General features: G+C 38.0%; 2 protein-coding genes across 3 annotated transcripts in view; one reads left to right on the forward strand and one right to left on the reverse strand.

Moving 5' to 3' along the window:
• Window positions 1–6,895, forward strand: part of WDR20 (WD repeat domain 20) — a 47,417-nt gene extending 40,522 nt beyond the window's left edge. The window contains exon 4 of one of the 2 annotated variants that reach the window (XM_054276237.1): window positions 2,302–6,895. In XM_054276237.1, the coding sequence (XP_054132212.1) occupies window positions 2,302–2,382 (81 nt within the window). In that variant the 3' untranslated portion in view covers window positions 2,383–6,895. The remainder of the gene's footprint in view (window positions 1–2,301) is intronic. The other variant, XM_054276235.1, reaches the window with a different exon arrangement.
• Window positions 6,896–9,337: 2,442 nt separating this feature from the next.
• Window positions 9,338–26,811, reverse strand: MOK (MOK protein kinase). The gene is given in 15 exon segments (XM_054275385.1): window positions 9,338–10,256; window positions 10,316–10,492; window positions 11,487–11,581; window positions 12,238–12,308; window positions 12,393–12,407; window positions 12,409–12,492; window positions 14,809–14,981; window positions 15,856–15,904; window positions 16,409–16,467; window positions 16,470–16,492; window positions 19,237–19,307; window positions 20,819–20,841; window positions 20,843–20,909; window positions 22,673–22,776; window positions 26,764–26,811. Coding segments are annotated over 15 exon segments (1,161 nt in total). The 3' UTR covers window positions 9,338–10,154.
• Window positions 26,812–27,283: the final 472 nt, after the last annotated feature.

A 27,283-nucleotide genomic window follows, 5' to 3' on the forward strand; every position in this document is an offset into this window, starting at 1 on the left:
TTGCATTAGTGAAGTGTACTATGAGACTTCTTTTTTTTTACATTGGATTGCTTGTTATGTTGGACCCTTTATTTTTTCTACCTTTCAATTTCAAACCAGAAAGTAGAAAGATGAGCAGAGTTTGACATCCAGCATTTTCTGAGTGCCAGCAGAGCTGTTTCCCTGAAGGAGACATGCACTTTCTGGATCGTGCTTGCATGTCCAAACTTGCTGTTTATTATCTAGATTAGTGAAACTGTGTATGATTGCACCTTTGGCTCCAATTAAACAGCTTCTAATTTAAATTAAGAAAATATTAACTCAGTGGCTACTGTTTACTATTTTCCTACTTAATATTGCAGTATCTTCCTGGGTTTTTTTGTTTTTTTTTTTTTAACACAGCAATTACATGCTGATCTTTCATGGAATTTTTTTCTCTTGTGAAACATTATGTTTCATGTCTTTGGAAAAAAGCCCCAGACTTTTGTCTGGATTGTATGTGGAATTTTTAAAAATATACCCACCCCTCTCCTCACAATCCCATAAAGGAGGAGGAGGGTTTGTGTTTGTGCTGCTGCAGTGAACAGACCCCAGCAGATGAGTGCCACAACCTTGGGTGCAAATGGCTTTCCTGATTGTACATGTTATGGCTTTTCATTCCTACCCATGCCAGCGTATTTTTACCAGATGTGCAAAGTCCTGTGTGTTTCAGGAAGTCAGAGAATGCATGGATAAACAGGATAGCCCTAGCAGCTAGAGCTGAAGCAGCCTGTGTTCAATACTCACAGCAGTGACTGACTTAGGAAAAATGACCCCATCCTCTGAGAGCTGCATTGCTCAGCTGTGGAGTGTCCCATTGAGATGACAGCAGCTACCTCTGAGGGTGGGATGAATATTGTTTTACTAAATTCCTGTCTTGGAGCTCATAACTCTTCCATTTCCCACGCCTGCTACTCATATGCTGACAAAATACAACTGCTAATAAAACACTACATTTATTTACAAAACTTTGAGCAGTGTCTTAATTTGTTCCTGCTGCTTGCTCAGTGGGATCTGTTTGTCCTTAAGCCTGAAGCTGCTGCACCACACGGCAGGGCTGCAGCTGTGGCTCTGCTCTTCCATGATTCCTGGCACAGCTGTTAAACAGGCTCACTTGGCTGTTGCTCTAATAAGTTGCTCCAGCTTTTGTTTCATCTTTTCCCACCTGATAGACTGGGTGGTTCCATCACAGAAAGCACCACACTCTAATGGCTTTCTTCTTTCTTTACAGGCAGGAGCTTTTTATATTTTTTCATTACCTTACCCATCCTGTTCTTCCAGAGAATACAACTACAACTGTTGTCAGTTGTAGTTGTTGTCAAATCCCACACCCTTTGTATCACAGATGAGATTTACTGAGAACTTTTGTATCAAAACAGTAACTTTATTTGAGCCCTCACTTGCTTTTCTTAGGTTGTTTTCCTCCATGTACTGTGTTACACTGCACACAACCTTGTGAATAGCCTTGCTTGGAGGCTCTGATCCAATGGCAAAATGCTGCAGAATTTTTGTTTTAATCTGGACCCACTGAGAACTCACCACCTTGGTGAAACTTATGTGCCTAAAAACCAAATTCATACTCTGCTTTTCTTGTATGAACATTTAAGATGTCTTCTGAAATCAAGTACTTGCAAGAACTCACAAACTTTCTGGTCTCTCCCCTGGGAGTGAGTTTCTGAACAGCATCATAGCCTAGTCCAAGTTTTAAGGCAGTACTTGCATACATTTGTTCCATCTGCAGAAGCACAAGGAATATTGGTCTTGAGGTTATTTCCACTTCAGTGTTCCTCTGGCTTGCCTGCTCAGAGCTGCAGAATTAATTCAGAGCAAGGACTGAAATACAAGGAATTCCTGGTACTCACTGAAAGCCATCTGCACTGAGCTGCTGCTCTTCAAAGCAGGGAGCATTCACCACCTATGAGGTGTAACCAGGACTGACTCCTTGTTCCTAGTCTTGGAACTTGCATTCTGGAGTGGCTGGTAGTTCACAGGGAATAAGGCACCACACTGAATTTCAGTATGTGCTGCCAGTTTTTAAAGGAATCCTAGGAAAATAACTTCATTTTGTTTCCCAATAATTGTTTGTGTTACAATGTAAATCCAATGCTAGAATATGCCTTATTTCTCCTGTATAGGGTGGTTATGAGCCTGTTGAAAAAGACTTGACATTATGCCATCCCTAGAGCTTCCTGTGTGCTTATAAAGCACATATTTGCATATGAACAGTTTGGATTGCTGATTTAATTAAGACTGAAAATAATACCTTTGGACGTCTTTTTCCAGGGTACTTCAGAGTTGCTTAGTGGATGTAATCTTCTGACAAGAAAGACCTTCCAGTTGCTGCTGGATTTAATAGACTTGTGAAGAATGCTTCAGTAATGAACTAGTGAATTCTGATTCAACCTTGTCACTTTCCAACAAAACTTCCCTGGTAAAAATTTCAGAAGTGCTTCAGTGGCTTGTTTGCTCTAAAGTTCTGCCTATTACTTCTTTCACCATCTAGTCCATAAGTAATAACTAGGAAACTTTTTGTTCTCATGAAATATGCAGGATCTTTGTACATCCTGAATGTCAAGTGTAGAGAACAACCCACTTCAGTCTACCTCAACAGTGTTTCAATCAGATATTCCCTGCATAAAGAAATACAAATAAAGGTGTTTTTCAGGTTCTTTCAGGTGAGGTCTATGGAAGGCACCAGGTTAAGTTCCATGTGCTTTGTTATATATAAATGTCATATGGACCATATGCAAATACAGTCTGCCAGAAATCCTGCAAACTACTCAGGTTCATGACGTGTCTGAAATGATCAATGTTTTTTTTAAAAAGAAGGGCTTTGATTTGAGCAGAAATTTGATGACTTGAATCCAGTCAGTCTTGCCCTCTTTCCCCTCTTTCCACTTCTTCTGAGGTCAGGGTTTACTTCCATCATCATGACCTCTCAGTTCTTGGATCCAAGTTTGAAAGAGCTCCTGTAGATTCTGAAGAAGTGACATAATTCTGTCTTCTGTCTGTATGCTAACTGCTGCCTGATCTTGTCTAGTTTGATGGATCTGAGTCCCAGGATCTTAATTTTGAGGTAAGAACATAAGCTGGGAGCTGCTTAGAGGAGTTGCTGAAAGTGCATTTATCATTCCTACAAGGTGAGGAGTTGCATGGGGATATTTGCTGGTGTGCTTCCAGCTGCCAGTGTGCTTCCAGCTGCCAGCATGCCCCTTGGCCTGCTGGCACTCAGTAGAACTAATGACCTTATAAGGCTAAATTGTATTTTGACAATAAGCTTTTCCTGAATAAGCCTGATAGTTATTTTATGTGAATTATTAAAAAGTGGTTACTGTGCATTAATCTGAAATGGAATCTGTCCATTGGTACCCAGAGGTTTGATCTGTAAGGTGAAGTTGCTTTAATCCAGAGCAGCAGCCTCTGTGTGGTGAGGGGCACTGTGCAGTTGTAGGGCTGTGTGTGAAACAAGATTTGAATGGCAGGGTAGTTGGAAGAGCTGGTACCAAGTTTTCCTGAGTGTTAACTTAAATTATAATAGGAAATCTCTACTGAACTCTTGTCAGTGTTTAATTCTGTTTTAAAATTACCAATACAAATATTTGGTTAGACAATCTATTTTTCTATTCAAACCTTGTAATACTCAATCACATACAAGAGATGAAGTGTTTCCCTGTATCAGGTCAGGTGTCAAACATTGATATTGCAATAGATTTTTTTTGACACCACCTCAGTAAAATGCTGTTCACATTTTTGGTGTATGATTATTAAAGTTTCAGAGTTCACTATGACTCCAAGTGCAAGGTAGATTAAACCAAATGCTGGGATCAGATCCATTCCGTGTCACAACGCACACGTTTCTGCCTGTCTGAGAGCTCTCTGTGCGCTGCTTGCCTGAGACCGTGCTGCTGCCTTAGAGCCTTTGTAGGAGGGAAGGTGCTGATGTCTGAAGTAATAAACAAGTGTTGGTAAAAATCAACTGTACTCATTGTAGGTTGAGGTTAAGAACTTTATAAAATTCATGTCAGGTTCTCTTGCTGGATTAATGTAAACTGCTTTGTTTGCAGGGTTTATTGTCATCCCAAAACCAGGCCAATTCTCCAAGTGGAACTGTAGTATAGCCATCACACTACTGCTAGCAAATCTCTGAACGCAGGACAAGAAGTAATGACAGTGGAACCACGAGCTGTTCTTCAGGCAAAGAGCATCACAAATTATAATGTGGCAGAGTGTAAACATGGAATTATGTGAATCACATAGTGACTTGCAAAGGACAAATGTAAGGAGTTCTCACTACAGCTGATCCTGCTAGGCTGCTCACCCAAGGAAGAGTTTGCATTGGAGTAAAAGCAAAAAGCTTCCTTTAGTATTGCAGGAAAAAGTAGTAACATTTTTGTTTTCTTTATACTTTTCAAGTCCAGTGTAATTTAATCTCTATAAATATATAAATAAAAGATATATATATATATATATATATAGTGTAAAATAAGATATGTTTCTTAAATTCAAGTAAGTTCAATGGTTAAACTAGTACTTCACCATTGTTTATTTTGCACTGATTTTTTTAACCAGAGATGGCTAGAAGACAGCCTGGAATGCACTCATGGAAAATGAAAGTCATTACTTTCTGGCTTCAAAATGTTTTTCAGGAAGATGGATGCTGCAATCATAGATTTTTTTAAAACAAAATTGTTTTGCACTTAAATAGTTTAATGCTTATAGAGAATTACTTTAAAATTGGTGTCCAGACACCAGAAAAACTATGTTGTGGAGAAAAGATCCTTTGTATCTATTAAACATTTATTTTAATATTGTTGTTTCCAACTGCAATCGGCTCTGTATTATATGTATAAATAATGTAATTCAGTGATGGGGGATGGGAGTAATGGATCATTACACTAGAAATTCTCATTCATTTAAGAAAGTGATATTTCTAATTCAGAAAATACATATTAAACTATCTTGAATATGCATTTCTGTTTACTTTCTGTTCAAATCCAATCACTTTTGATGTAACCAATTCTTTGCTGAATTAAATGTTTGGTACAGAAATACTATCTAAACTTTGTAGAACAAATTCCTTTCAAAAATATCTTACCTAGAACATTGCTTCATATTTAATGGACTTGAATTTCAATTAGGAAAGTGAAATACAATTGTTCTGTTCTTGTTCTTAATGGCTTATCTCCAAACACATCCTGCAGTTTAAATACATCATACAGCAGCAACTCCACAGACAGGCAGCTTCATGGGGTAAGGATTTTGTCACCGTGTAGTCCCGTGCATTTGGAGTTGGGAAGTGGAAGATCCCACAGCAGTGGCTGTACACACTTCCTGACTTGTCAATCAGAAACTGGGCTAACATATTGGAGTAGCATTTCTGAGGCTCATTTCTCTTACATCAGGCATCTCATTTATAATTCAGTGGTCCTAAACTGATAAGTGTGATGGGGATAGACGTATCCATGGATTTGCAGAGGTTAATGTTGCTTGTCTAAACACTTGTCATTTTTAATCAGTCAGCACACCACTTAACTTGTTTTCAGTAGTTCTTGCAAAGACTAACAGTCCATGTCCAGCCCCAGACTGACAGAGAATAGAAGTATCCATCATATGCTTCCCTTTTTCTTATGCAGAAACGTTCACCACTGGGATTTGCAGAATCCTGCAGGCACAGTAGAGCAGAGGCTGCTGGCCCAGAAGCATGAACTTGCCTGAGGGTGCGCATACTGCAGCTGTGGGCACAAGTTAATGCACTTCCTGCTCTCCAACAATAAAGCTGGGTAGCATTTTTATAATTACAAGTAAACTTAAGACATTTTCTGGCATGAAAAGCAATTTGTTTTCAGGAAATGAATGAACATTTGGGGAGAAGCAACTGCAGTAGCTTGTAACTAAGTCTCATCCTTGCAATGCAGCCAGCATGTAGAGAACTGCCAGATCCATTTATAAGCTGGGAATTAGTTCCCTACTTTATTCAAGATGTAGCTGTGCTTTACAATTCTTATCTGTCTTCTTCTAAAATACGAGGAATGGGGAAAATACTGAAACTGAGCAGGATTATTTTTCAGAAGTTTTGTTTTATTAACATAGTGGGCTTAACTGTTAAAATACAGATAAACCTCATCACTGAAAACTAGTGTAGTTATCTCCCCATAGACTTCTTGTAGATAACTGCTTCACATGGACTGAGTCAAAATGGAACAGTTGAAAAAATATGCAGTAACTTTAAAAGATTTTTTCCTTCAGCTGGAAAAATACAAAACCAGTAGGGAAAGAATTGCAATATCCAACACCAGGGGAACAGCAGCAGCTACTCACATCTGGGTTGGCAGGGACATTCCCTGCCACAAATTGTAGTCCAGCAGCACACAAGGTATGTGGGGGGATTTTCTTTTCTCAGCCTCTTCTTTACTATTATCATCAATAGTAAAGAAGAAAGAAATTATCATCAATAGCAATCATCTAGAAACTTGAATTGCCCATACCACACTCTATTCCATATGGTAGAAAATTATTTTATTAAGAAACAGGGTGCTAATAACTTACCTGGAAGGAACTTAAGACCTCTGCTGTAGATACAGCTTTTAATAAAAATATTTCTCCTACTACATTAAAAAAATAATTAAAAGTGAGCAGAACACAGATAATCTCAGTATGGAATTTTAGCTGGAAGAATGAGGGTAGGAGCTATACTTGCCAGTTTGTAGTTTAAAGTTTGGGTACATTTTAACTATAAAGCAGGTGGGAAAACTCAAGTTTGCCTATTCATCCAACAGCCAGAGAAGTGTAAGTTGTCTCCAGAGGTTTAACAGCAAGGAACTTGCTAGGAAATCAATATCCTTGAAGTACTGTATGTGCCAAACTGAGTAAGATCCACCTGAAAGTATAAAAAACATGAATAAAATTCCAATATGGTTCTTCACTTCAGATTTGCAATTTTATAGCAAAAATGATGTGTTGAACATTAAATTGCCATTCTCATTACAACCAGAATCATTCTCATTCTCCCCACAGAATCTGGGGACAGCCCCAGATACACAGAATGTCATAATACATAAGATGATGTTCTGGTAGGCCTTTTTTTCCTGGTTAAAACTTACAAAAATTCTGACTTCATCTTTTTCCTGGTGTATGAATAATCACCTACCTGATATATTAACGAGGGAAGCAAACAGTGGCAATAACACTTTTGAATTCAGAAAAGTACCTTGTCCAAACACAGTTTGATCAAATTTTATATTTTTTAGTCAAAATACTTAAACTTCAGGATCTGTGATTTGAGGCTTCCAGAAACTGATTATGGGAAGCAACAAATACAATAAATTATCTCCATCAGGAATATAGTTTTGATAATCTGAGCTTTGACCCCTGTATAGTGCTAGGTAAGGGAGATCTGAGTCAGAACAATCCATCAAATGTGGGTAGTAGGATTTGTCCTCTCTTTTTGTAAGAATTTAAAAACACTGGAGAGTGAGCTCCCTTGGATCCAGTTAGTTACCTATTTTTAGACCATCAATTTTAATGCTACTCATTATGCTCAACTCCAAATATATCAGCACTGAGCAACTCACCATCTTCCTCTCTGGAAAAAACACTGGATAAGCTCATGGCACCTTTTGTTCAGTGTTCCAAAGGTAAGAATTTGGAGGTTACTGTTGCACTGTGTTGCCTGCCTACAGACCTGCAGTCCTTAATTTCATTTTCTAAGTGTAGCATCATACTTTTCACATATCTATCTAATCTGTCTGTCTATAAAAAGTCCCTGTGCTAAGTATTCAGACAAATAATGTATTGCGTTATTGTTGAAGTTCTCTGTTCTATCAGTATGAGCTGCTAACATGAAAGCATACAGATGTGGGGAGATGATTCACTGAAATGTAACAGAGCAGGAAACCTCAGCCAGTCACTCTACTTGGAGATACTGTGTTCAGGAGAACATTTTTTGCTTGGAACAGGAGGAAAGCGGCATCCATGCAGTAGGAGTTTCAATAACATGACAAGGAGCAGTTAGCTGTACCCTTGTGTTCTGCTGTTTCCCCTTGTTACAGTTTTCTCACTTTACTGGTGTAAAGCATTTCCTCCACCAAAACTCATGTATTTGTTCAGTCCCAGTAAGAGAAATCTGCCCTTCCTTTGGCACACCTAGTGCAAGCAGCAGCAATAGAGGTTTCCCTGCAGAGCCTTGTTCAAGTGCTTTAGTCTTCTCTATACAAGTTCTTGCCAAGGCTGGGATGTTTTTTCCATTCTTGCTGTTGAGATTCTGAAAGTTTGCTATGAAGAAATGACATAAATTGAGCAATGGTACATGATGCAGGTGGTGCAGGATATTTAACTTGGATAGTCAAATTTGAATCAATATCAAATACTCCCACAGTCTGCACCGCATTTACCCTGTGACTATTTTTACATTTTCAAGAATCTCTTTATAAATGTCAGATTGATCCTTAGTACAGTATGTGATAATAATACCATCTTCTAAACATGAAGACAAACATAAGTTAGACAACTGTTTTTAAGCAGTAGATATCAAAAGGATTCATAAAGAACTTGAGTCTCATGAGCTTCCACACAGAAAAGCTACAATGTTGAATTTGGGCATGCTTGAAGTTGTCCAGAGTTGACCTGAACAAGGATTAGGATCTAGTCCAGTCACAACAGAGCCCTACAAGTGTTGAGATGCCTCTTCTTACAAAAACAACCAAACCACAGCAAAAAGCCTACTAACTGGAAGAGCTCAAATGAGTGAGAAGAATAATGATTTTCACAAATGCACAGCCCTGTGGAGTCTCAGGAGGAGAGCTAAGAATGTAACAAGCTTAATTTTTACTCTTACAAGATCTTTATGTTAACCTGTATTTTACTGCCTTGTGTATCTTAATTGGTTAAAATAAATGGTCTGGATCTAGAGCACAAATCTCAGGTTGATGCCTAAGGGTTGGCTGAGTGACACTTGGATGTGATGTGCTCCTCCCCAGTGCCCCATTTTCCACAGTGCTCCCTGCAGCAGTACCTCTCACACAAAATGCCCTTTGCCTCCTGCTCATGGCTGGGGTTTTGAGCAGCAGCACCAGAGCCCAGTGTTTGGTTATGGAAAAAATTGATGATCACTTCCCAGTTATGAGCAGAGTAACTCTTATAACTATTAAAACCTCCAGAAAGGTTATTTGCCAAACCTGTCTTGCATGCACACTTGGTAGGGAGAAGATTTTTAACCCCCAGCCAAGTATGACTTGCACAGACTTTCATTTTCTAACTAAGAGAATGTTCTCTAACACATCACCAAATTTATGTATTAGAAATTATTTAATGCAAGTTTTAGATCTCAGGAATTTAAAAATCAATGGTATCAATCTGGAATAAAGATTCTTTCCTAGTAAGTTAAGAATATTGCCTTTTAACTCTCACCTTATTTAATGATAGGAAATATTCTGTTAAATTGTTGCTGGTGATCTGTGTGCCAGATTTCTGATGCATTCTCAGCTATGTGCTTTTACTGCTCTTTTACGCAACTGGCTGCAACATCAGTCCCTGTTAAGACTTTTGATTAATGTTAAGATCAATGGCTTGGAGCAAACTGTGGCTAAGTTTTGCTTGCTTTTGAATCAGCAAAAAGTTGGTTTAGCTTTGAATTAGATTATAGTTACATAAAAATATTCAGCAGTTACAGAAACTGCATTAAAATCAGGTATCTCATATGATTGCAAAATTTGCACATTCTCAGTAAAACCTGAGGTGGAAGTTACTGAGTACAGGAGAGGAATAATTTCCAGAGCTAACTGAAAAAACCCCAAACTCTTAAATCTAAAAAAAATACAGCAGTTAGCTGTCATTTGTAATACAATTTGAAAACTTAAATTCTGTAGATAACATTCCATTCCTAATACTTGAACTCAAAGAATCCTTTCATGTTATTTTTAACCAACCTCCTCCTCCATCAGGTTCTAAAAGGAACAAGTACTGAGGAAGTTCAATGCAGAACACTCTCTGTGCTCTGCCAGAACAATGCTTCAATTAAATATTGATCCCCTTCAGGAACATAATATCAAAATGGTAGGAAACCAGCCCTCAAACCTTGTGGGGTTTTCCTGCAAATTGTCAGAGCAAGAAAATCAGGCACTGCTGTTCTTGTTAGATCTCTAACAAGAGAAGCATGACTGGGTCTCTCTCACTTCTATTCCTTCTATAGCAGTCAAATGGAAATGTTTCAGGGAAGACTGAAGTGCCTTCTGTTTCTCAGACTGTTGAAGAAACAACAGAAGTTTCAAATGTGCTTCAGTGGGCAAGTGAGAGTCTACACCTCAGTATTTGATCCAGTAAATCTGACAGACTGGAACACAGGGGTTCCACCACCTTCCTTAGGTTTCCAGAAAACTGAAAGCAATGTAGGAGTCGGAAAGGAAATCAATTTGGCCACTCCAGAAAAATTAATTTTGGTAATTCTCCCAGTGGAGACCGAAGTTGTTGATTTTTTTCCCTAGACTTTCCTGAGAGAATGCTTTTAAAATAAATAAACAAGATTCAATTTCTTTCTGAGAACATCTTAAGGAATACAATTAGAAAAGAAACCCCAAATAATCAGAAATTAAAAAACCCTCAGCCAATTACAACTTCACCTTGTTCCTTTTTAAAAATTATTTGCCTTACATGATGTTTCTTGAAATCTTGCCTAAAGGAACTTCTTAGAAAACCTACACTGATGAATCCCAGAACTAAATTTGTGGGAAAAATGGCTTCTCCTGTAGAAGGAGAGTTCATGCTTTCAAAGCTGAATGTACAGCAGAAAATAATTTATAATTATTCTTTGCTAGTTTGTGGAAGTTTTTGAGGGTTTTTTGAGAAAAACCTGTATTTGAGTTTTCTGTGTGGTACTAACTTCCACCTCACCTTGTTGATACAGCAAGTGAATACACAGAGAATTTTTCACATAGCTGATGTATAAACAAAGTTTTAGTTGGCCAGAATTTGTTATCAGAATTTAATTATTTATTATTTCATGTCAAATACACATTTAGAATTTTCCCTGATATCATCTGTATTCATGATAATTAAGTTTTTTTAAAAAAATATTTTATTTGCTCAAAAAGTAGACTGAAGCCCTGAAAAGGCAAAAGCATAATTCCTGTCTCTGCCACACTTCATCTGGAAAACTTTTTAACTTAAGGCAGACATCAAAAACAGGATGATGATATTTGAAAATAAAGGTGGAGCTGACCCTTTAAGTAACAGCAACTCTAACAAGAATCTACTGAGGGGATTATGAGATATGAGAGCTTCTAAATTCTAACTCGTGTATGTCAGGGATTTGGGGGGAGGGGGAACTGCATCAGACCAAATAAAGATCTGTGTTTAGGCAGACAGAATAAACCCAAGTAATCAGCTTAAGTAAAACATTTGTTTCTAGCTAACAAGCTCAGTGCTACAAATTACTTTCTCTAAATGGGCTGACAGTTCTTCCACTTAAATACTACCTGTCTTGGACTTGCTTTTGAAATTTGCCACAAATCCTGAGGTACTTGCCCTGACATATTTCCTACTACTCTTAATTTTTTGTGCACAGTTAAAGCTCATGTATTGGCTGTCTTAAAAAGGTGGGGGCAAAAAGAATAGAGTCAGTAGTGCTTTAGGTAAGCTTTGGACTCAATGCAAAGAACTATGTTGACTGAATTATGTTCATGGTTGACAAGACATGGCACAGGAAACAAATTTAATTTCATGCCACTTAAAACATGGACACAATGCTCCCCTCACCTTTTGACTTTAGTCTTCAAAACTGAAGTGATTGAAGTCACTTGCCAGAGTTCCTGAAAATAAGGGTGCTGTAAGGTTTGATGGGCAGCAGTTCTCTCATTGAGGTCATATTTTATCATTGCACATAGGAAACAGAAACTTTTAAAAGGCAATCTGTGCACAAGAAAAGACTTTCCCTTTCTTTAAAGGGAGGATTCAAAACTCAAAATTCTTGACCTGTGTTAAGCAAGCTGAGAAAAACATTTAATCATGCATATTCAGGGAGGATTACAATTCACTGAAAAGAAATAATTCACCTGATTTAGGTAATCATTCATTAGAGAAAAGTAAGTAGTACTTGAAAAAAACCCTTTTCTTTCCTAAAAATTTATGTCACTGGCCTTAAAGACACTATGGAAATAAAAGGCCAGATAAGATGAAGACAGGTTCAGATTTCCTCTGCTCTGCCTTTAAGGTTCAGGAATGGGTGACTGTCTCTGGGCAGGGACAGCAGAAACTGCTCTTGTGTCAGCACAACAGATTTAGGTTTTTGTGGTGGTTTCCTGAGCAGAAATTGCACACAGCTGTACAGCTCCATTGTGGACACTGAAACAGTGAGATTAGTAGCTATGGGAGTGCATACTTACTGCTTGAACTTTTGGAGTTTTGTTACCAGGAGTGCCTATCACTTCATGGATTTTTGAGATGTGGTCCAGCTCATTATATCCAAGAAAAAGAGACTGGAAACTGCAAGGTAAGAGATGGTATTAGTACTAGACAAGACACAGTTGAACTATCACTTTTGATTAAAAAACCCCTTTTTTTGTGAGAAAGATAACATGATAGAATTATTCATTTTTGGACAGCTTAATACCTATCAACAACTGGAGGATAAAGTGAGCAGCAGAGCAACACAGCTGCTGGTTTGCATTGAAGGAGTAGCTTGGGTTATTAAACAGAAGTCTGTAGCTGCCTTCTCCTGCTGGTTTGGGGAAAAATATGTAAAGAGATCATCCTTTGTGGTGAAGGACAATGGATCTGGAATCGTGTTTGCTTCTAGTAAAGTGGCAGATCCTAGAAGACAATGTATTCTCCTCATTTTAAGCCAGCAGAATCAAGCAGTCTCTCTTGCTGTGTATGCACACAGAAATGTATTTATAACACTCCATTCCTAACACACAGGTTCTTTGCAAGCAGCAATACTGGAAACATGGTAAATTGAACTGCATTCCTGAGCTTGATCCTCAGTTAATATAAAACTTGCAGAGTCCTTGAAACATTGTGATCATATTAGAGCAATCTGACTTCAGTCGGGTCCAGTAACATTTCCTGCACTTGTTGCTTTTTTCTTTGGGCTTATAATTCAAGAAACACTTCAGTAGCACCACATGACTCTTGAAAGCAAAACACTCAGCCCCTTTGTAGACACGAGAAACTTCTTTTTAACTGTTTGCAAATTCAATCAAACAGCTGGCTGCACACTGCTCTGAGTGTCCTCATAAAGCTTAGAGGAAGGAGAAAAAAGATCTGATTCACATTGAGCAGCTGCACCAAGACATGCAGCTGGGACGAGTTTCTGTGTGAACTAAAAAATGTGCTGCTGTCAAATGTAAAACTGTAACAAATTCAAGAACAACTGTGCAAGCCACTGAAAAGTGTGATCCAGGAATCATGATTTATAGGGAACAGAAAGGGAAACAAGATTTGAAAGATCAGCATGGCTGAATAAAAGACTAAAAGTTCTTACACAATGTGCTGTAAAGCATAAAGGCTTATGCAACCATTCAACAGCAATAACTGCAGGAGGCACTGAAAAAGAAACAGGCCTGTCCATAATTGCCTTCAGTTTGGCAAGACTGTATCTCTTGTAATTCATTTATTTCAATAAACATCCCTCCTTCCTCTCTGAACACACCTGTAAGATCTCTGAAAACCTTCAGTGGTTGCAAAGAGTGGATTTTTTTACATTAAGCTAAAACTACAAGGAAATATCTTTAAAGTTTGGGGGTTTTCCCTAAGAAAACTTAAGTTTGCAGCATGTAATTTTCTTACAAAGCTACAAAGCCCAGCTGATTCAAGCTGAAGTGAAAAAACGAGGCATTCTTAAAGCTTTTGGTCCCAATTTACTTTGCAAGAGTACTGCCACATTTGGGATTTTTCTTTTAACAGTTTTCTGGCTGGAGAAGTAGAAATGTTTCTACAAGTTAGCAGGCAAAGCATAATGGTTGTCATTTAATGTGATGGTGATGGCAGCAGCTGCACTTGCCATGTGGAGGAGGAAAGAAGCAAAGCAAATGTTATCAGTCCTGGTTGCATATCAGAGACAGCAGTGTGGGAGGAGAATAAAGAACTGCTGCTGTTGCTAGGGCACAAAGATATTGGAGAAATACTCATGGTGGGTATTTTTGCTTTTTTCTTGAAGACCAGTGACAAATGTTTTAAGTTATAGTTTCATTATGACCAAAAATCTTAAAAGACTTTGTTTTTTCCTGAACTCTTCCTTCATCAGAACCTGATTTCAAAATATACCAGCACACAAAATCTTAAGAGCACAGGGGGCTTAGATACACTATACTGTAAATCAAATTTGTAAATCAGAGGAAGCGTATTCTCTAATCTCCTGTTTTTGCAGAAAGTGTTAGAAAGTCCAAAAAAAGTAGGAAAAATTTTACCATTAAGTGCATTAACAAGACTGAGGATAGTTTGTGATGCTCATGAGAAGAAATGAGCCATACTCTACACAGAGATAAAGCAGAGAAAATACATTTTTACTAAATACTACGTGATTGGGGAAAGATGTTCAAAAATGTTCCTTTGTAAATCACTTTTGTTTGTACTGTGTTCTCCTGAACTGCTTTATTACTAACCTGCCACAGGGTGAAGGGAGTGCCAGACCAGATGGGATTACTGCCTCATGAACCCTGCACACTAAGCACAGAAGCTTCTTCTACAAATCCATGGAAACGAAGATCACATTATCCAAACCACATGCTCCTAATTTGAGTTATTTACCTTTGATTATCTTGATTAATGATAAGCAAAACCCTCCACTGAACACAGTACCTTGTGATTTCATAGAAAACACAGCCAGGACTCCACATGCCAATTCTGTAACTACAGAGCCCTTTTGTAAGCAGACATTCAGGTGCTCAGTACCAGCATGGGGAGGTACTGTGTGCCTGCTGAGAACAGATACTCCTACAAGATCCAAATTCTCTTAACTTCAGGCTGTTCTGCTGCAGAGATAAATAAAGTATTTCCACAGATTACAAACAGTAAAATATTCAAGCAATGACTGTAAAATAGTCATTGTAAAAGAAATCACAGATGACTTAAAGAAGAAACTTTCCAAAATCCAGGGGCAGTATCACAGCAGTAAAGCTGCATTAAAACAGTGAGTAGGGTCCAGGCATGAAGGTATCTGTGTCCATAGGATGTAATTCAAATACTTTCTGTACATCATGAAAAGAAAGGTCTAAGAGCATAGGGACTATCACAGAAGGAAAGGCTGCTAAATAGGACATCTAGATTAAGTTATTAAAGTTCTTCTGTTTAGCAGTAATGTAATAGGTGGCTTTGGCTTCTCCTCTACACTTCTATGACTCAAAAATTTATCTTCAGAAAATAAAATTTCATAAACCGAATTTAAAAATCCTTGCTTTTCAAACATCAGCAAAATAACTTTCTGGAACTGTCAAGAGAGATGGTTACAATTAAATCTTCTGAAAGCCACTATCTTCTGCTCTCTTTTGTTTGTGTGACTTCCACTAACTGTAGGAATTGAATGTAGAAAGAAAGAGCTGAAAAACTGAACTCTATTTCCTGTGTCTAGATTAACACAGAAATGAAAATACATATTAACAGAGGATAAAGAACAGGTTTCAGGTTGGAGGGAACACATACAGGGTGCAAAGCATCTCAGTCATTTCAGTTTTTAGCCAGTAACAAAATTGTTTGTTCATTCCCCTAGATCAGGAATACAGTAACTGTCTATATATTTCTTAAAAAACTGTACCTTTGTTCATGAATAAACATTACCTTCTCAGGGTAAAGAGAAAAATACTTATATACATCACTTTTAGTTAAATATCCTCATATAAATTTAATTACCTTTATTATTATGTTTTCTTGTTGCTCATCACTCTGAAATATCCCATTTCTGTACTAATACAAACACAGCAGAGAGAAGAATTCAGTAAAAATATAAACATTATCAGTGCTTCCAGTTATTTGTAAAAAACAAAAAATACTAAAAGAAACCAGCACTTTTTTCAAACTTATCAACATAACAGTAAATAATTAAATTTTGCCATCATGGTGAGACAACAGCTCCAGATATGGGAATGGGGAATGGGCAAGTCCAGGCAGGAGAGGCCAGGCTTTGTGCTCCTGCTCTCACCAGGGCTACCAGAGGGTTGCAAGGGCCATCCCTCCCAGAGGGCTCCTCAGCAGGAACCAGAGCTCCTTTGGGGTGCTGGCAGCAGCTCTGGCTGCCTGCTGCCCCCCAGGGCTCTGCTGCAGGCAGACATTGATCTGGGCCAGGGCCTTTTCTCTCCCTGCAGCAGTCAGGGCTGCCCCAGACAATTCTGTTTCTGCCTAGAGAAGACTGAAATAAAAGTATGCTACATTTGCTGCAGAGCTGTTGCTGAACCAGGACTTTAACCTATATACACAACCTAGAGATTTGCATATCTGTTACATGTTGTCCCTGGTTTGTTTTTTTTTTAAGGCAACAGCTTTCTCCTTCCTGGAATAAAATTTCAAGTTGTGTGAGTCCTATTTTGTGAAGAACAAATAGAATACAAATATCATAGACTTCTGCTTCCAGAGGTGCATTGATATCACCTTTTTCAATTATCCTTCTTTTATATGTAATCTGTGGCTAGCTTTGTGATTCATTTTCCACTTGACTTCTGACATAATTTATATTTCAGTATGCACTAACAATTGTCAATTCAATACTCTGTAAGATGCCTCAGTTTTTACTGCATGTATTACTTGCAGTATCTCTTTCCCCGAGTTCTTGCAGAACTGCAATATTTCATTGCAGTTCTTCTAAATATCTCATTTCCTTTCCACTCAAAGTAATTGTCCTTCAGGTTAAAGATTTCTATCAATCACCTCAAGTTACCACCACGGTTAAAAGACTGTGATTCACATCTGAATTGCAAATTCAAGGCTAACCTGTGTTGTTTAGCTTCCTGTAAGGCAATAATTACAGTTATAACATTTATCTATTTTTCAGAGCCATTCAGTAACTGCTCAGCTTTTTTCTTTTATAGGCTCCAAAGGCCTTTTAATCTTGCTGTAATGCCTTTATGTAACGCTGCAATGCCATCAAGGGAGGCAGAAATGATCACATTTCTGAAAAACAAAGCAGGTACTGATCTGGTGATGACAGTAGTATGAGTAATTGGCTGGGAGGAGGAGGGGGATTATCAGGACAGTAACTCATTGAGGCCAGAGCCCCAGAGCCAGACTTGTGTTCCCAGCTGATTACAGTGCTCCTCCAGGCAGCCACATAATCCACTGAGCAGGATTAGATCACAAAGCACTTGGAACAGAGCACCATTTACATGGGGAATTGTAGTACTAGTGCCCCCATAGAGATAAATGGTGCTTTCAACATCAGGACTTTTGTCATTTATAGTGAAAAGATATTAGAAAATGCAGCTATTTAAATCAATTTAGATTATTATTCTTATTTAAGGAATTGGGCCTTCATAAAAAGAAGTCATGCTCAATTGCTTTTTCATTACATGTCACTAGAAAAATCTGGAGCAGATGCTCTTCTACTTCCAGATTTATCACTGGAGAAACCTTATTTGGCAGCAATGGTACAATGAATCCTAAGGCAGTGGCACTTGAGGCTTCTATCATTTCTCTTGAGAAATCCTCCACATCTCTCTCTCAGCCACTTTTTTCATTGTTTTACATTACCAAGCTACTGTTGATTAAATAAAGGGCAAGATTCTTTTTCAGTTATTAAATGCTTCTGCTATAAATTAACAGCAAGACAATTATGGCTTTGTATAAAGACAAATAGGCTTGATTGAAGTAACATGGATCTCTTGTTTTTTAAGGAAAAAACACAAAACTATCAGCTTTCCACATTAGTAGCATTACAGTGAACTTTCTCCATAATTACAAAAGTGTCTCCATACTCCTTGTCAAATTAAAAATTCATTCTCAGTCCACTTCAGTTCAGTTTCCTATTATACTCTATGATTTGACAAGCTCTACCCCATGTGCCACTACCTTTTACAACATTAAAAATAAGGCACTGTGTCATGGGCAACACAGTCCAGACTCAAAATTCAGACCATAAAGAAGAATCAACAATTTAGAGAAGTTCAGGTAAGCCAAGGTGAATGTTCAAATAATCTGTAACTGCAGCATTTCAGATTACTATTGAACAGATTTCATTTTGAACTGATTCACCATGGCATAGAAAAAGAGTTTACTATAACTAAGTGGTGTTAAAACAATCATCTTCTGGGAAACTTTGAAAGAACTTGTATTTTTAAATAGTAAAAAAAATCAGAACATACTGAAATGATGATTCTCATTTCCATCTGAATACCATGCTAAATATAGCAAACCCAAAATGTCTTATTAAAACTAGTACAGCAATCTACTTCAGCAATCAGCAAATAACTCAATTTTAATCTCACATTCTTATCTAGGTCAGAAACAGAGTTACTCCTTTTGTTAGAGATCTGAATAGTCAGTGTCACCAATGTCATGTTCAGGAGCAAGTCTTTATTGTATTACACTGAATGACACTTGCATGTTCAGTTATTTAAATTAAACTCCCAAGTGTTAAGACATTACAAATTCTTAATTATTCATTTTTAAAAATCCTCTTTTACTCATGAATTCTAAGTCCCTTCATTTGCTGTATCCAATTCTGTTCTGTTTATATAAGAACTGATTTTAAATCAGTGTTTGTACTAAATTTTTTGGAGGAACTCTTCCTTATGCTTTATGATCTCTGACCTGCTTTGACAAACAGCTCCAGAAATTTAAATATAGGAGGTATGAGGGAACAATGTTATTTTATAAAGAAAACTTACTGACTAAGTTTATAACCTTTTTACTAATATTTTACTAAGTATAAAAACTAAAAATCCTTATTCATTGATTCAATAGTTTTGAAAGAAATGGGAATCCTTTTCTTAATACTTCACAATCGCCCTGACCTAACAAAGAGTCTGTTTAAATTTTATTTTTTGTAACATAAAACAATTATTTTGTGTTTTGCAGTCTAGGTTGTTTGACTGTAGGATAGATGGCTATGGACTGCACCTACCTATGCCTTAAACAACTGGGTATATTCCACTGGCCATAAATAAAGGGTAAAGCAGTACAACACAAGATTCCCTGTGAGTTCTATAATCTGTCACAGTGAACAACCAAGTGAAAAATAATTAATTTCATTTTGTGATCTACACAAGGAGAGTTCATGTTTTTTAAGCATATGCTACATACCTTTTATCAGCTCATAAATAGTCATGGCCATAAATTCACATACCAGTGAAAGGGAGCTGGGGCTTTCATCCCTGCAGAAACAAATAAGGAGACTTTAAGCTAGAAATAAAACTTGCACATTGATTTGTCCACAGTGTAGAAAAAAGTAAGTAGTTTAATCAGTATTAAAATGGACATGTTCATTTTTAATTGATGCTGTCTCATGGAAGTTTTTAAACTTACATCTGAGGTATCATAGTTATGCTATCCAAAGCATCCACTGCAGAAGTCAACAGATTTATTCAATGAAGCTTTTTGAAGGCATGTTTTCTGGGAATATCTGTGCAGTATCAAGAAATATATTCTGATACAAACTCAGAAGAAAAGAGAGGGAAGCCACTGCACTATATGTGAAAATACTTTCTACTTAGAACTCCAGAAGTGTTCTATTGCATGGCAATGAGTATCTGAACTCTCTATTTTGCTGACAACAGCAATTTAAAGTATAATCATGATGTAATACATCTGACACTTTATTTTCCATTTCACTGCCCTGCAGAGGCAGACATCTTTAGGTCTTCAGTTTTTCTTGTAAGGTAATTGCATTACAGCCCATCTCCCCTGCAATGTTGTATTAAGGCAGCCAGTAAAAGGTTGAGGGTGCAATGTGCAGTTCAGCTTGCAGGAGCTCAGCAGGCTGGATTACCCTCAGTTAAGAGCACAGCAGCTGAGGCTGAGGGTTGCACAAAGCCAGGCTGCTGACACGATTAGCGCCGTCCTGGATCTGCAGAAACGGGACTGGCAATAGCAGTGTGCTGCTTGCACAGCCTTCAACAGAGAACTCACACAGCCTGAAGGACAAGGAAAATGTTTCAGAGCAGTCAACAAGTTTTGTGTCAAGGGTTTGAATAATGAAGGGTACGTCTGCTGTTGCACAGTGATGAAATGTACCATGCAGTAATGGAGTAAATGCTGTCATAAAACGTGATCACTCTGGAGACAGAACGTCCCCAGAAGACACTGAAGTGCTTAATGAGGCAAGGAACCCAACTTTAGAACTGACAACTCTTTCCAAAAGCAGAGCTCAGCTACTGCCTAACTCTGAGCTCCAAACTTCAACTGCTTGCACAGGGATGTCTGTAAAGCTGCCTGTGAAATGATGCTGCCAAATCGTTGGCTTTGATCCCTAGTTCAAACTGATAAGTCGAGCCAAGATCCTTAAGTACCAGAGATAAGCTCTGAGTGTGCCCAACCAGAGTACTGAGCCATGGTGAACAGTTAAAGCACTCACTGGATATGGGATGTGGGTTGAAATCACCAGCAAATCTTACATATGATGAGATGAAATCTAACTATGCTTAACATATATTTAGATTTTCATTTTAATACTGACGTTGAAATATTTTGGTCTGTTGGAAAAGAGACACGAAAAGCAAGAGCTACATCAGACTTTCTTAACAACAGCAGACATGTAGACTTCAGATTTTGAGAAATGTGTTTCAAACTCAAAAAGCTGGTTAAGAATCTACAGGTTTTCTCTAGACCCAAAAGTTACTGGATATTGTTCAAATAAAGAAGAAAGAAATCAATGCACCATGCATACAAAACAACTTTATGTAAAACTAAAGATAGTAGGATGTGGAGTCAGCCTCCTTACTGCTTGTATTTCTCTCAGATTATTCACTTGTGCTATACTAAAGTTGAATTAAACAGAAAAGAGGAAGACTGTCTTGCAGCCAAGGACTGGACTATAGCTGACTTTTTTCCCTGCCATGAGGCTGTCAGAACTTTAGTCTGTCACTGAACTTTGAAATGCAGGGCCTGATAAATTGTTTCCTTCCTGTTTCTTTACTGAGGAGATCAGTAATTAGTAAATGGCTTTATTCCTTCCTGCAGCTTGGAGCAGCTGGGCTCACCCCAAGAATAAAGTAGTAATGTGTTGTGCCCCAGACACCAGTTAGGACACCAAGGAGCTCCCAGCAGGAATTCTGTGTTGCACAGGAGTATGGATGATGCTGTTTACTCTGTGCTGCTGTAGCATACATTCCAAACATTGCTCAGTGGGATGCATTGCCAAATTTAACATTGAAAATTAAGTTTTGATGGAAACCTCTTACATGAAAAATAGACACTATTCAATGATTGTGTATATTATTTCATTGCCCTCCTAGGCTTTAATAAACAAAAAAGCCATGCTACAGAAACTCTGGGAGGAAGCAGGAAACAAAGAGCTTTGCACACTATTGAATGGATCAGAGCAGGACATACGTCTTTTCCCAGTCAGACGTACAGCTGAACACCAAAACAATATTTTCCACTTTGAAATGAGGAGAAATACCATGTATGGGCAGATTCTGTTTAAAATAATGTTAAAAGAGAAATTCTTCATCAAAAGAATTTGTCAGTCAATTTATCAAAGGGTTAAAGGCCTAAAAGACATTTTAGATGAAAAGATGACAGAGTCTGCAGTGCCTTTCCACTGAGTTGTATACATCTGCCCTTGATACAGTTAAGCAGATAGTTTAAATACTAAATATAATTAAATAACAGTTTAAATACTGTTTTAATCATAAAGTGGACAATCCTGTCAGTTGTAGGTAGTGTATAAATTGACCAACAGATCTCTAACAATATAACAGAGGATCAGAAGACACATTACTTGAAGATATTTCTCTTTTTTTAACTGATATTCTTTGAAGCTATGAGTTACATTTTGAAATCTCACCTAAGAGCAAAATGTCCCATTTCACTTTGTATGTACAAATGAGTCATTCCCAGTGCTTTCATTAGGAACTTGATATATTTAACTGAGAATATAAAATCAGTAACCCAAGAGGCACTGGTTGGCACTTGGATACTTGGAGGACAATGCCAAGTCTATGTCTACTTACACACAGCCCTCTGCTCCATTTCCCTAACTGATAAATGCACCTGTTTTGTGATATATATATATAACATATATATATAACATATAACATCTGAGTGATGGATGTAAATATAAATGCAAACATGAAGGAGAGCTAATGCTATACATTGACTAAGGATAAATGCACTGGTTTTAACCTGCATTACAACAGTACTTAAAGAGGCTGAAAAAAGTATTACCCAAGAAGAGGACTGACACATTTCCTTCAATTATTAAAAACAGATAAAAGAAAAACAGCACAAGTATATTTGTGCATTTGGCAAGGCAGAAATCAACTATTTATTCCTCATTCATCCTTGTACCCTTGACCCAGTGGCCAGGCCCCATTTAACACAGTGGGTGACATCAATTAGAGCACTCAAGGAAATAACCCCAAGTGCCTAACAGGAAGGCAGAGTTCCCCTTCTGTACCACATGCAAACCTTTTTAATTCATGTGCACTTAAAAAGATTCCCTTAGTCTTAATTTTGTGTTCCCTCACTGAATTTAAACATGGTTTTCTGTACAATTTCCATGATTAATTATGCATACCTTTCAAAATGTCGCTTCATGTGTTTACTTGCATAGCAGTTTCCTTCCCAAAGGCTCACTTTCTCCAGAACATCAGAAAATATTCCCTCTCCTTATCTTAGCAACTGGTATTTTAAAAACAAAAATACACTGTTTCAGTATGTTTGCAATTATTATGAAGACTGTGTATCAATCCTTACTTTACTTGTTAAATGCTGACTAATGGAAAACTTTCAGATAAAAGTTTTTGTTAACATGTAATGAAAAACAGCAAATGAAGTTTTGCTGCCCAGATTACAGAAATATATATTCCAGAAAGAAAAAGACAATAATTCTTAGACAATAAACTACCACTTCCTTGCTCAGAGACATGATGCCTCTCCACACAGCTCTTCCTACCTTTTTTTATCCTGCAGCATATTAGAAACTCATATTTGAATTTATTCTTTGCTTCTTTCACCAAGACAAAACAAAACAAAACACTCCCTCTATTTACAATGTACTGAAAACAAAATTATCTTGGAAAGTAAGTGTATCATGGAATCATTGTTCCAACATGGGAACAATGGGAAATTTGTTGGGGTTTTTTGTGGAGGTATTGTTTGGTTTGTTTGGGGTTTTTTATATATTTTATTTTAAGCAAAGCAGTTTCTGATTTTAAAGATTTATTCCCATATTAAATTCAGATTTGAGATTTGCTCTGGGCCAAAAGTAATGTTTGGCTTTGATAATTAAATGCTTCAAATACAAAGATGTGAAAAATCAGTCAATTCTAATTCTGCAGAACTTTAAGGGATGAAGCAGATATGGGTTATAAAAAAAAAGTTTTATTTATATTAACTTTCAGGTCTTCTAATTTCCATCAGAATTGACTTTTTTCTTTCCTCCTTTATTCTCCTTCAGCTCTGTGATTAACTGTTCCCTACCAATCCCAGTGCCTAGTTCCCTTCACCCACCTCATCCTCCTATTGCCTTTTATTTTTAGCACCTACAGATTCTATCCTTGATAATTTTTTCAGTAATTTCACCTGAACAAAATCCAGTTCTGGTTGGCTTTATGCTGCTGTTGCTTTTGACACAGGTCTTTATTCAAGAAAGATGCAAACCCAGCCATTTTGAGGGAGGCAGGGCAGAAAACTTCTTTTATCATATTCAGCCCTTTTTGGGTGTCAGAATAACTGGGAGTCTCAAGCTTTGTGACAGCAGTGAATTCAGTGTGGCTGAATTAGTTATTAATTGTTCTTAGTTACTGTGACAGCAGCACCTGGCAGGGACACGGCTGTGACAATCAGCACTTGGTGGGGCACCTTCCCTGCCTGTGTGAGGACTCCTTCTAAGGCCAGTGCTCCAGCAGTTTCTGTCCTGCTGCCTTGTTTTGGAAGATAAGAGAATTTACTAGCAGAGATGAGGGCTATTTCATGCCAGCTGCTCCTTGTGTCCAAGAAGATTTCCAGATATGTTTAATTTACAAGTACAAACACAGCCTTACAGTGGAGAAAGCCTGCCAAGAAATTCTGCAGAGGGAGAAGTTACCTAGGCAGGGACACTCTAATGCTGTCTGCCAACCAACAATCGATTTGTGTTTCTTATTCTCTTTTCATGTCCCCAGCTTTCATACTTGCTTCTCTTTAAAAAAACCAAACCCAAACAAGAAAAGTGTTTTCTCTCTTTGTGAGCCAAATGCTTGTATTTTCATTATAGAAACCTTCCCCTTGCAACCCCTCTTTCTTCAATACAGCAGCAGCACTTAGATGAGAATTGTCAGGTGCTCTTCTCATTTTTATCATCTGCTGTTCTGTTTTCTGATCATTTTCTATCATGCTGCACCATAAACTAACTAATTAGGCCATCTCAATTTGAAAAATTGGAAATAGAAGAGTAATTTAAAACAAACCACACCATCTCATACACTCAATAGAGACAATTTACATGTAGAGCCATTTTAAAGGCACAAAATTAATTTGAAAATCATTGTGGGTAAAGGAGGCAATCTCTAACAGACTCCAACATGGGGAGGAGGCCACAGGACAGTTTAATTGTTTTGGCTGTAATTTGGTAATTTGGTTAGTGCTCCAGGTGAGCTGACCCTCAGCCTTCACCAACTGAGACTGAAGAAAGAACATCTTGTCAGGAAAAATCACCATGTTCTCTATCCCCACCTTAAGTTTTAATTTCCTATCTAAATTGCTAAATATAAGATGGAGATTGTAAATTCAGACTACTTAAATACTACTCTCTCAGAATTCAGTGTAAATGCAATTTTTGGTAGCAGCTGATGCCCTCCAACCAGTCACAAACACACTGGCTGTGTTACATGTTCTTATCATGTCAGAGCCAGCCCTGAGCCCAAAATATACACAAGACAGACACAAAAAAGTTAGTTATTTCCTGATTTACTCTTTTATTCTAATAAATGGCCATCCTGTATTTTTTTTCTTAAATGCAAGTAATTGATTCTCTGACATTAAAAAAAAATTCAAAATCATATGATCTGAAAATGAGATCTTAAATATCTATGGCCTACCAGCCATAGTGTGACTGAAGCAAAGTACTTGGGCAGAGAAATGCAGGGAAAGCATTCTTGTACAGATTTATTGAAAGTATCTCCAGGTATTTAAACAAGCCAGATAGTACATGTTTATACTGTTTGGTTATGTTTATATATTTTCTTCTATAAATGTATTTTACACATACAAGAGAAGTCCAGATGAGAGTGGAGAGCTCAAAACAAGTTGAGTTGTTTAGAATTTAAATTGCAGAATTCTGATACAGTACAAGGACTTAATCCTTCACACATTTCAGAACATTCTTACAGCACTGCAGATCTTTTCCACATAAGCATGTAAAACTTGTTATTGCAATTCTTTCACAACAGAGAGCTCTGTAGACAAAATAAATACCTCACACATAACCAACAACTGAGGCTTTCACCTGGCACTTATGAGATCCACCCAGTTAAAAGAATGAAGCAAAGGCCTGGATAATTTCAACTGATGGAATAAAGGGTGGAATCAGGAATGAAAATTGCAGTATTTGAAATGTCTCTTTGATGAATAAAGTCAATGTGTAAACTCTGAACAAAACAGGTCACTAAAATAAGAGGGATTTTTTTCCCAGGGACAAAATGATAATGATCCCATGACAAGTTAGTTATTGTTTAATCAGCAGCTGAAAGAAAATCACACATTGTAAGGACAACAGCACAGAAGTTTATATAGAATAAGAAGAAATAAAATTTAGAGTTCAGGTGTACTAACAAATTTTAATTTTGCATTCACAAGCCAAGATTTCTGGAGATTCTTAAAAATCCACTTCAGCACCATCCTGATCATGATGAAAAGAACCCATCAAAACAAAAGACTTCAAACACATACTGAACAAAAAAAAAGCCAGGTCAGAGCAACTTTAGGCTATGAAAATTTGTACAGCTACAAACCAAAACTTACTACCAGTTAGGATTACCTGAATTTGTTGTAGTCAAGAAGACTGAAAAAAAGGTTAAAAATTTTATGAGCATTGTAAGACTGAAAGCTTTGAGGATAAATTAAAGGAAGTGTTCCAATTACATTTGCATAGAACCCCGAAGAATAACAGAGACCTGATCACTGGGTAGAGTTCTCTCATGCATCTGTAACAATGGATGTAAATTAACCTCTCCCCTCCCTCCCCTCTGTTTCAGCACACACAGATGTTCAAGCTCAGAATCGTTAGTGGAAAGGGAAATAAAGGTTGGGAAGAACAAGTTGTAGCAATATGAACTCATCCAACACCCCAAAAAAGTGGCCATGAATATTCAACAGAATAAGAGTTTATTGTGCAAGAGGCTAGAGAGCCCAGGAAATAAGGAACAATCTAAGTATAAATTATTGGCAAGTGATGGAGCTCAAAGACAACACCCAATCGTTTTAACTAGAGAGAGTGGAAAATTAATAATCATTTAGAATTAAAGAATTCAATACAAAATGACACAAAAGACAGCACTACAGTAGTCAAAAGAGGATATTATAAAAATCTACAGCAGACTCTTTGTTACAAAGATGCCAAGATACTGAGGAAGAAAAAGCTATGATGTTTAAGTATGACATTGATACACGTGGGAAGAAAGAAATAACCAAAGAAATGAAGGAGGCAGAAATGAAGAAGTTGAGCTTCAAGGCCATGGTACGTAATTCTTGCACTCAGAGACACGGCAGATGCGCAGGGTGTAACACGGCAGATGTGAAGGATGCCAGGCAATGGAAAGCAAGGCGTGCCGAACCAGGAGCACTCAGCAGTTCTGAGAAAGCACTCGCAGACCGGCAGCCGGGGTGATGCCCCGCAGGAGCCCAGACACAGACCCATTTTTGCCCTGCTGCGGAGGAGTGGGACGCAGAGACCAGCGTGGCCATGCGAGCCCCGGGAGCTGCCCAGGGGCCGCGGGTTCGGCGTTCCCAGGGCCGGCAGAAGCACCCACAGCCCCCTCGGCGCGGTGCTCCCTAAGACCACGGCCCCCTCCGTGCCCGCCAGCCTCCATGGAGGGCCCGGGCCCACACCACCCCTCAGAAAGAGCCCGAGGCCTTTCCCCGTACCCTCTTACTGTGCCTCCCGCGCCGTCCCGCCGGTGCCGGGGCTGGCGGATCAGCGGCCGGGCCC

The sequence above is a fragment of the Melozone crissalis genome, unplaced genomic scaffold (genome assembly GCF_028551555.1).
Source record: "Melozone crissalis strain CALT ecotype California unplaced genomic scaffold, PUWL_Pcris_2 ptg000018l_1, whole genome shotgun sequence".
Lineage (NCBI taxonomy): Eukaryota > Metazoa > Chordata > Aves > Passeriformes > Passerellidae > Melozone > Melozone crissalis.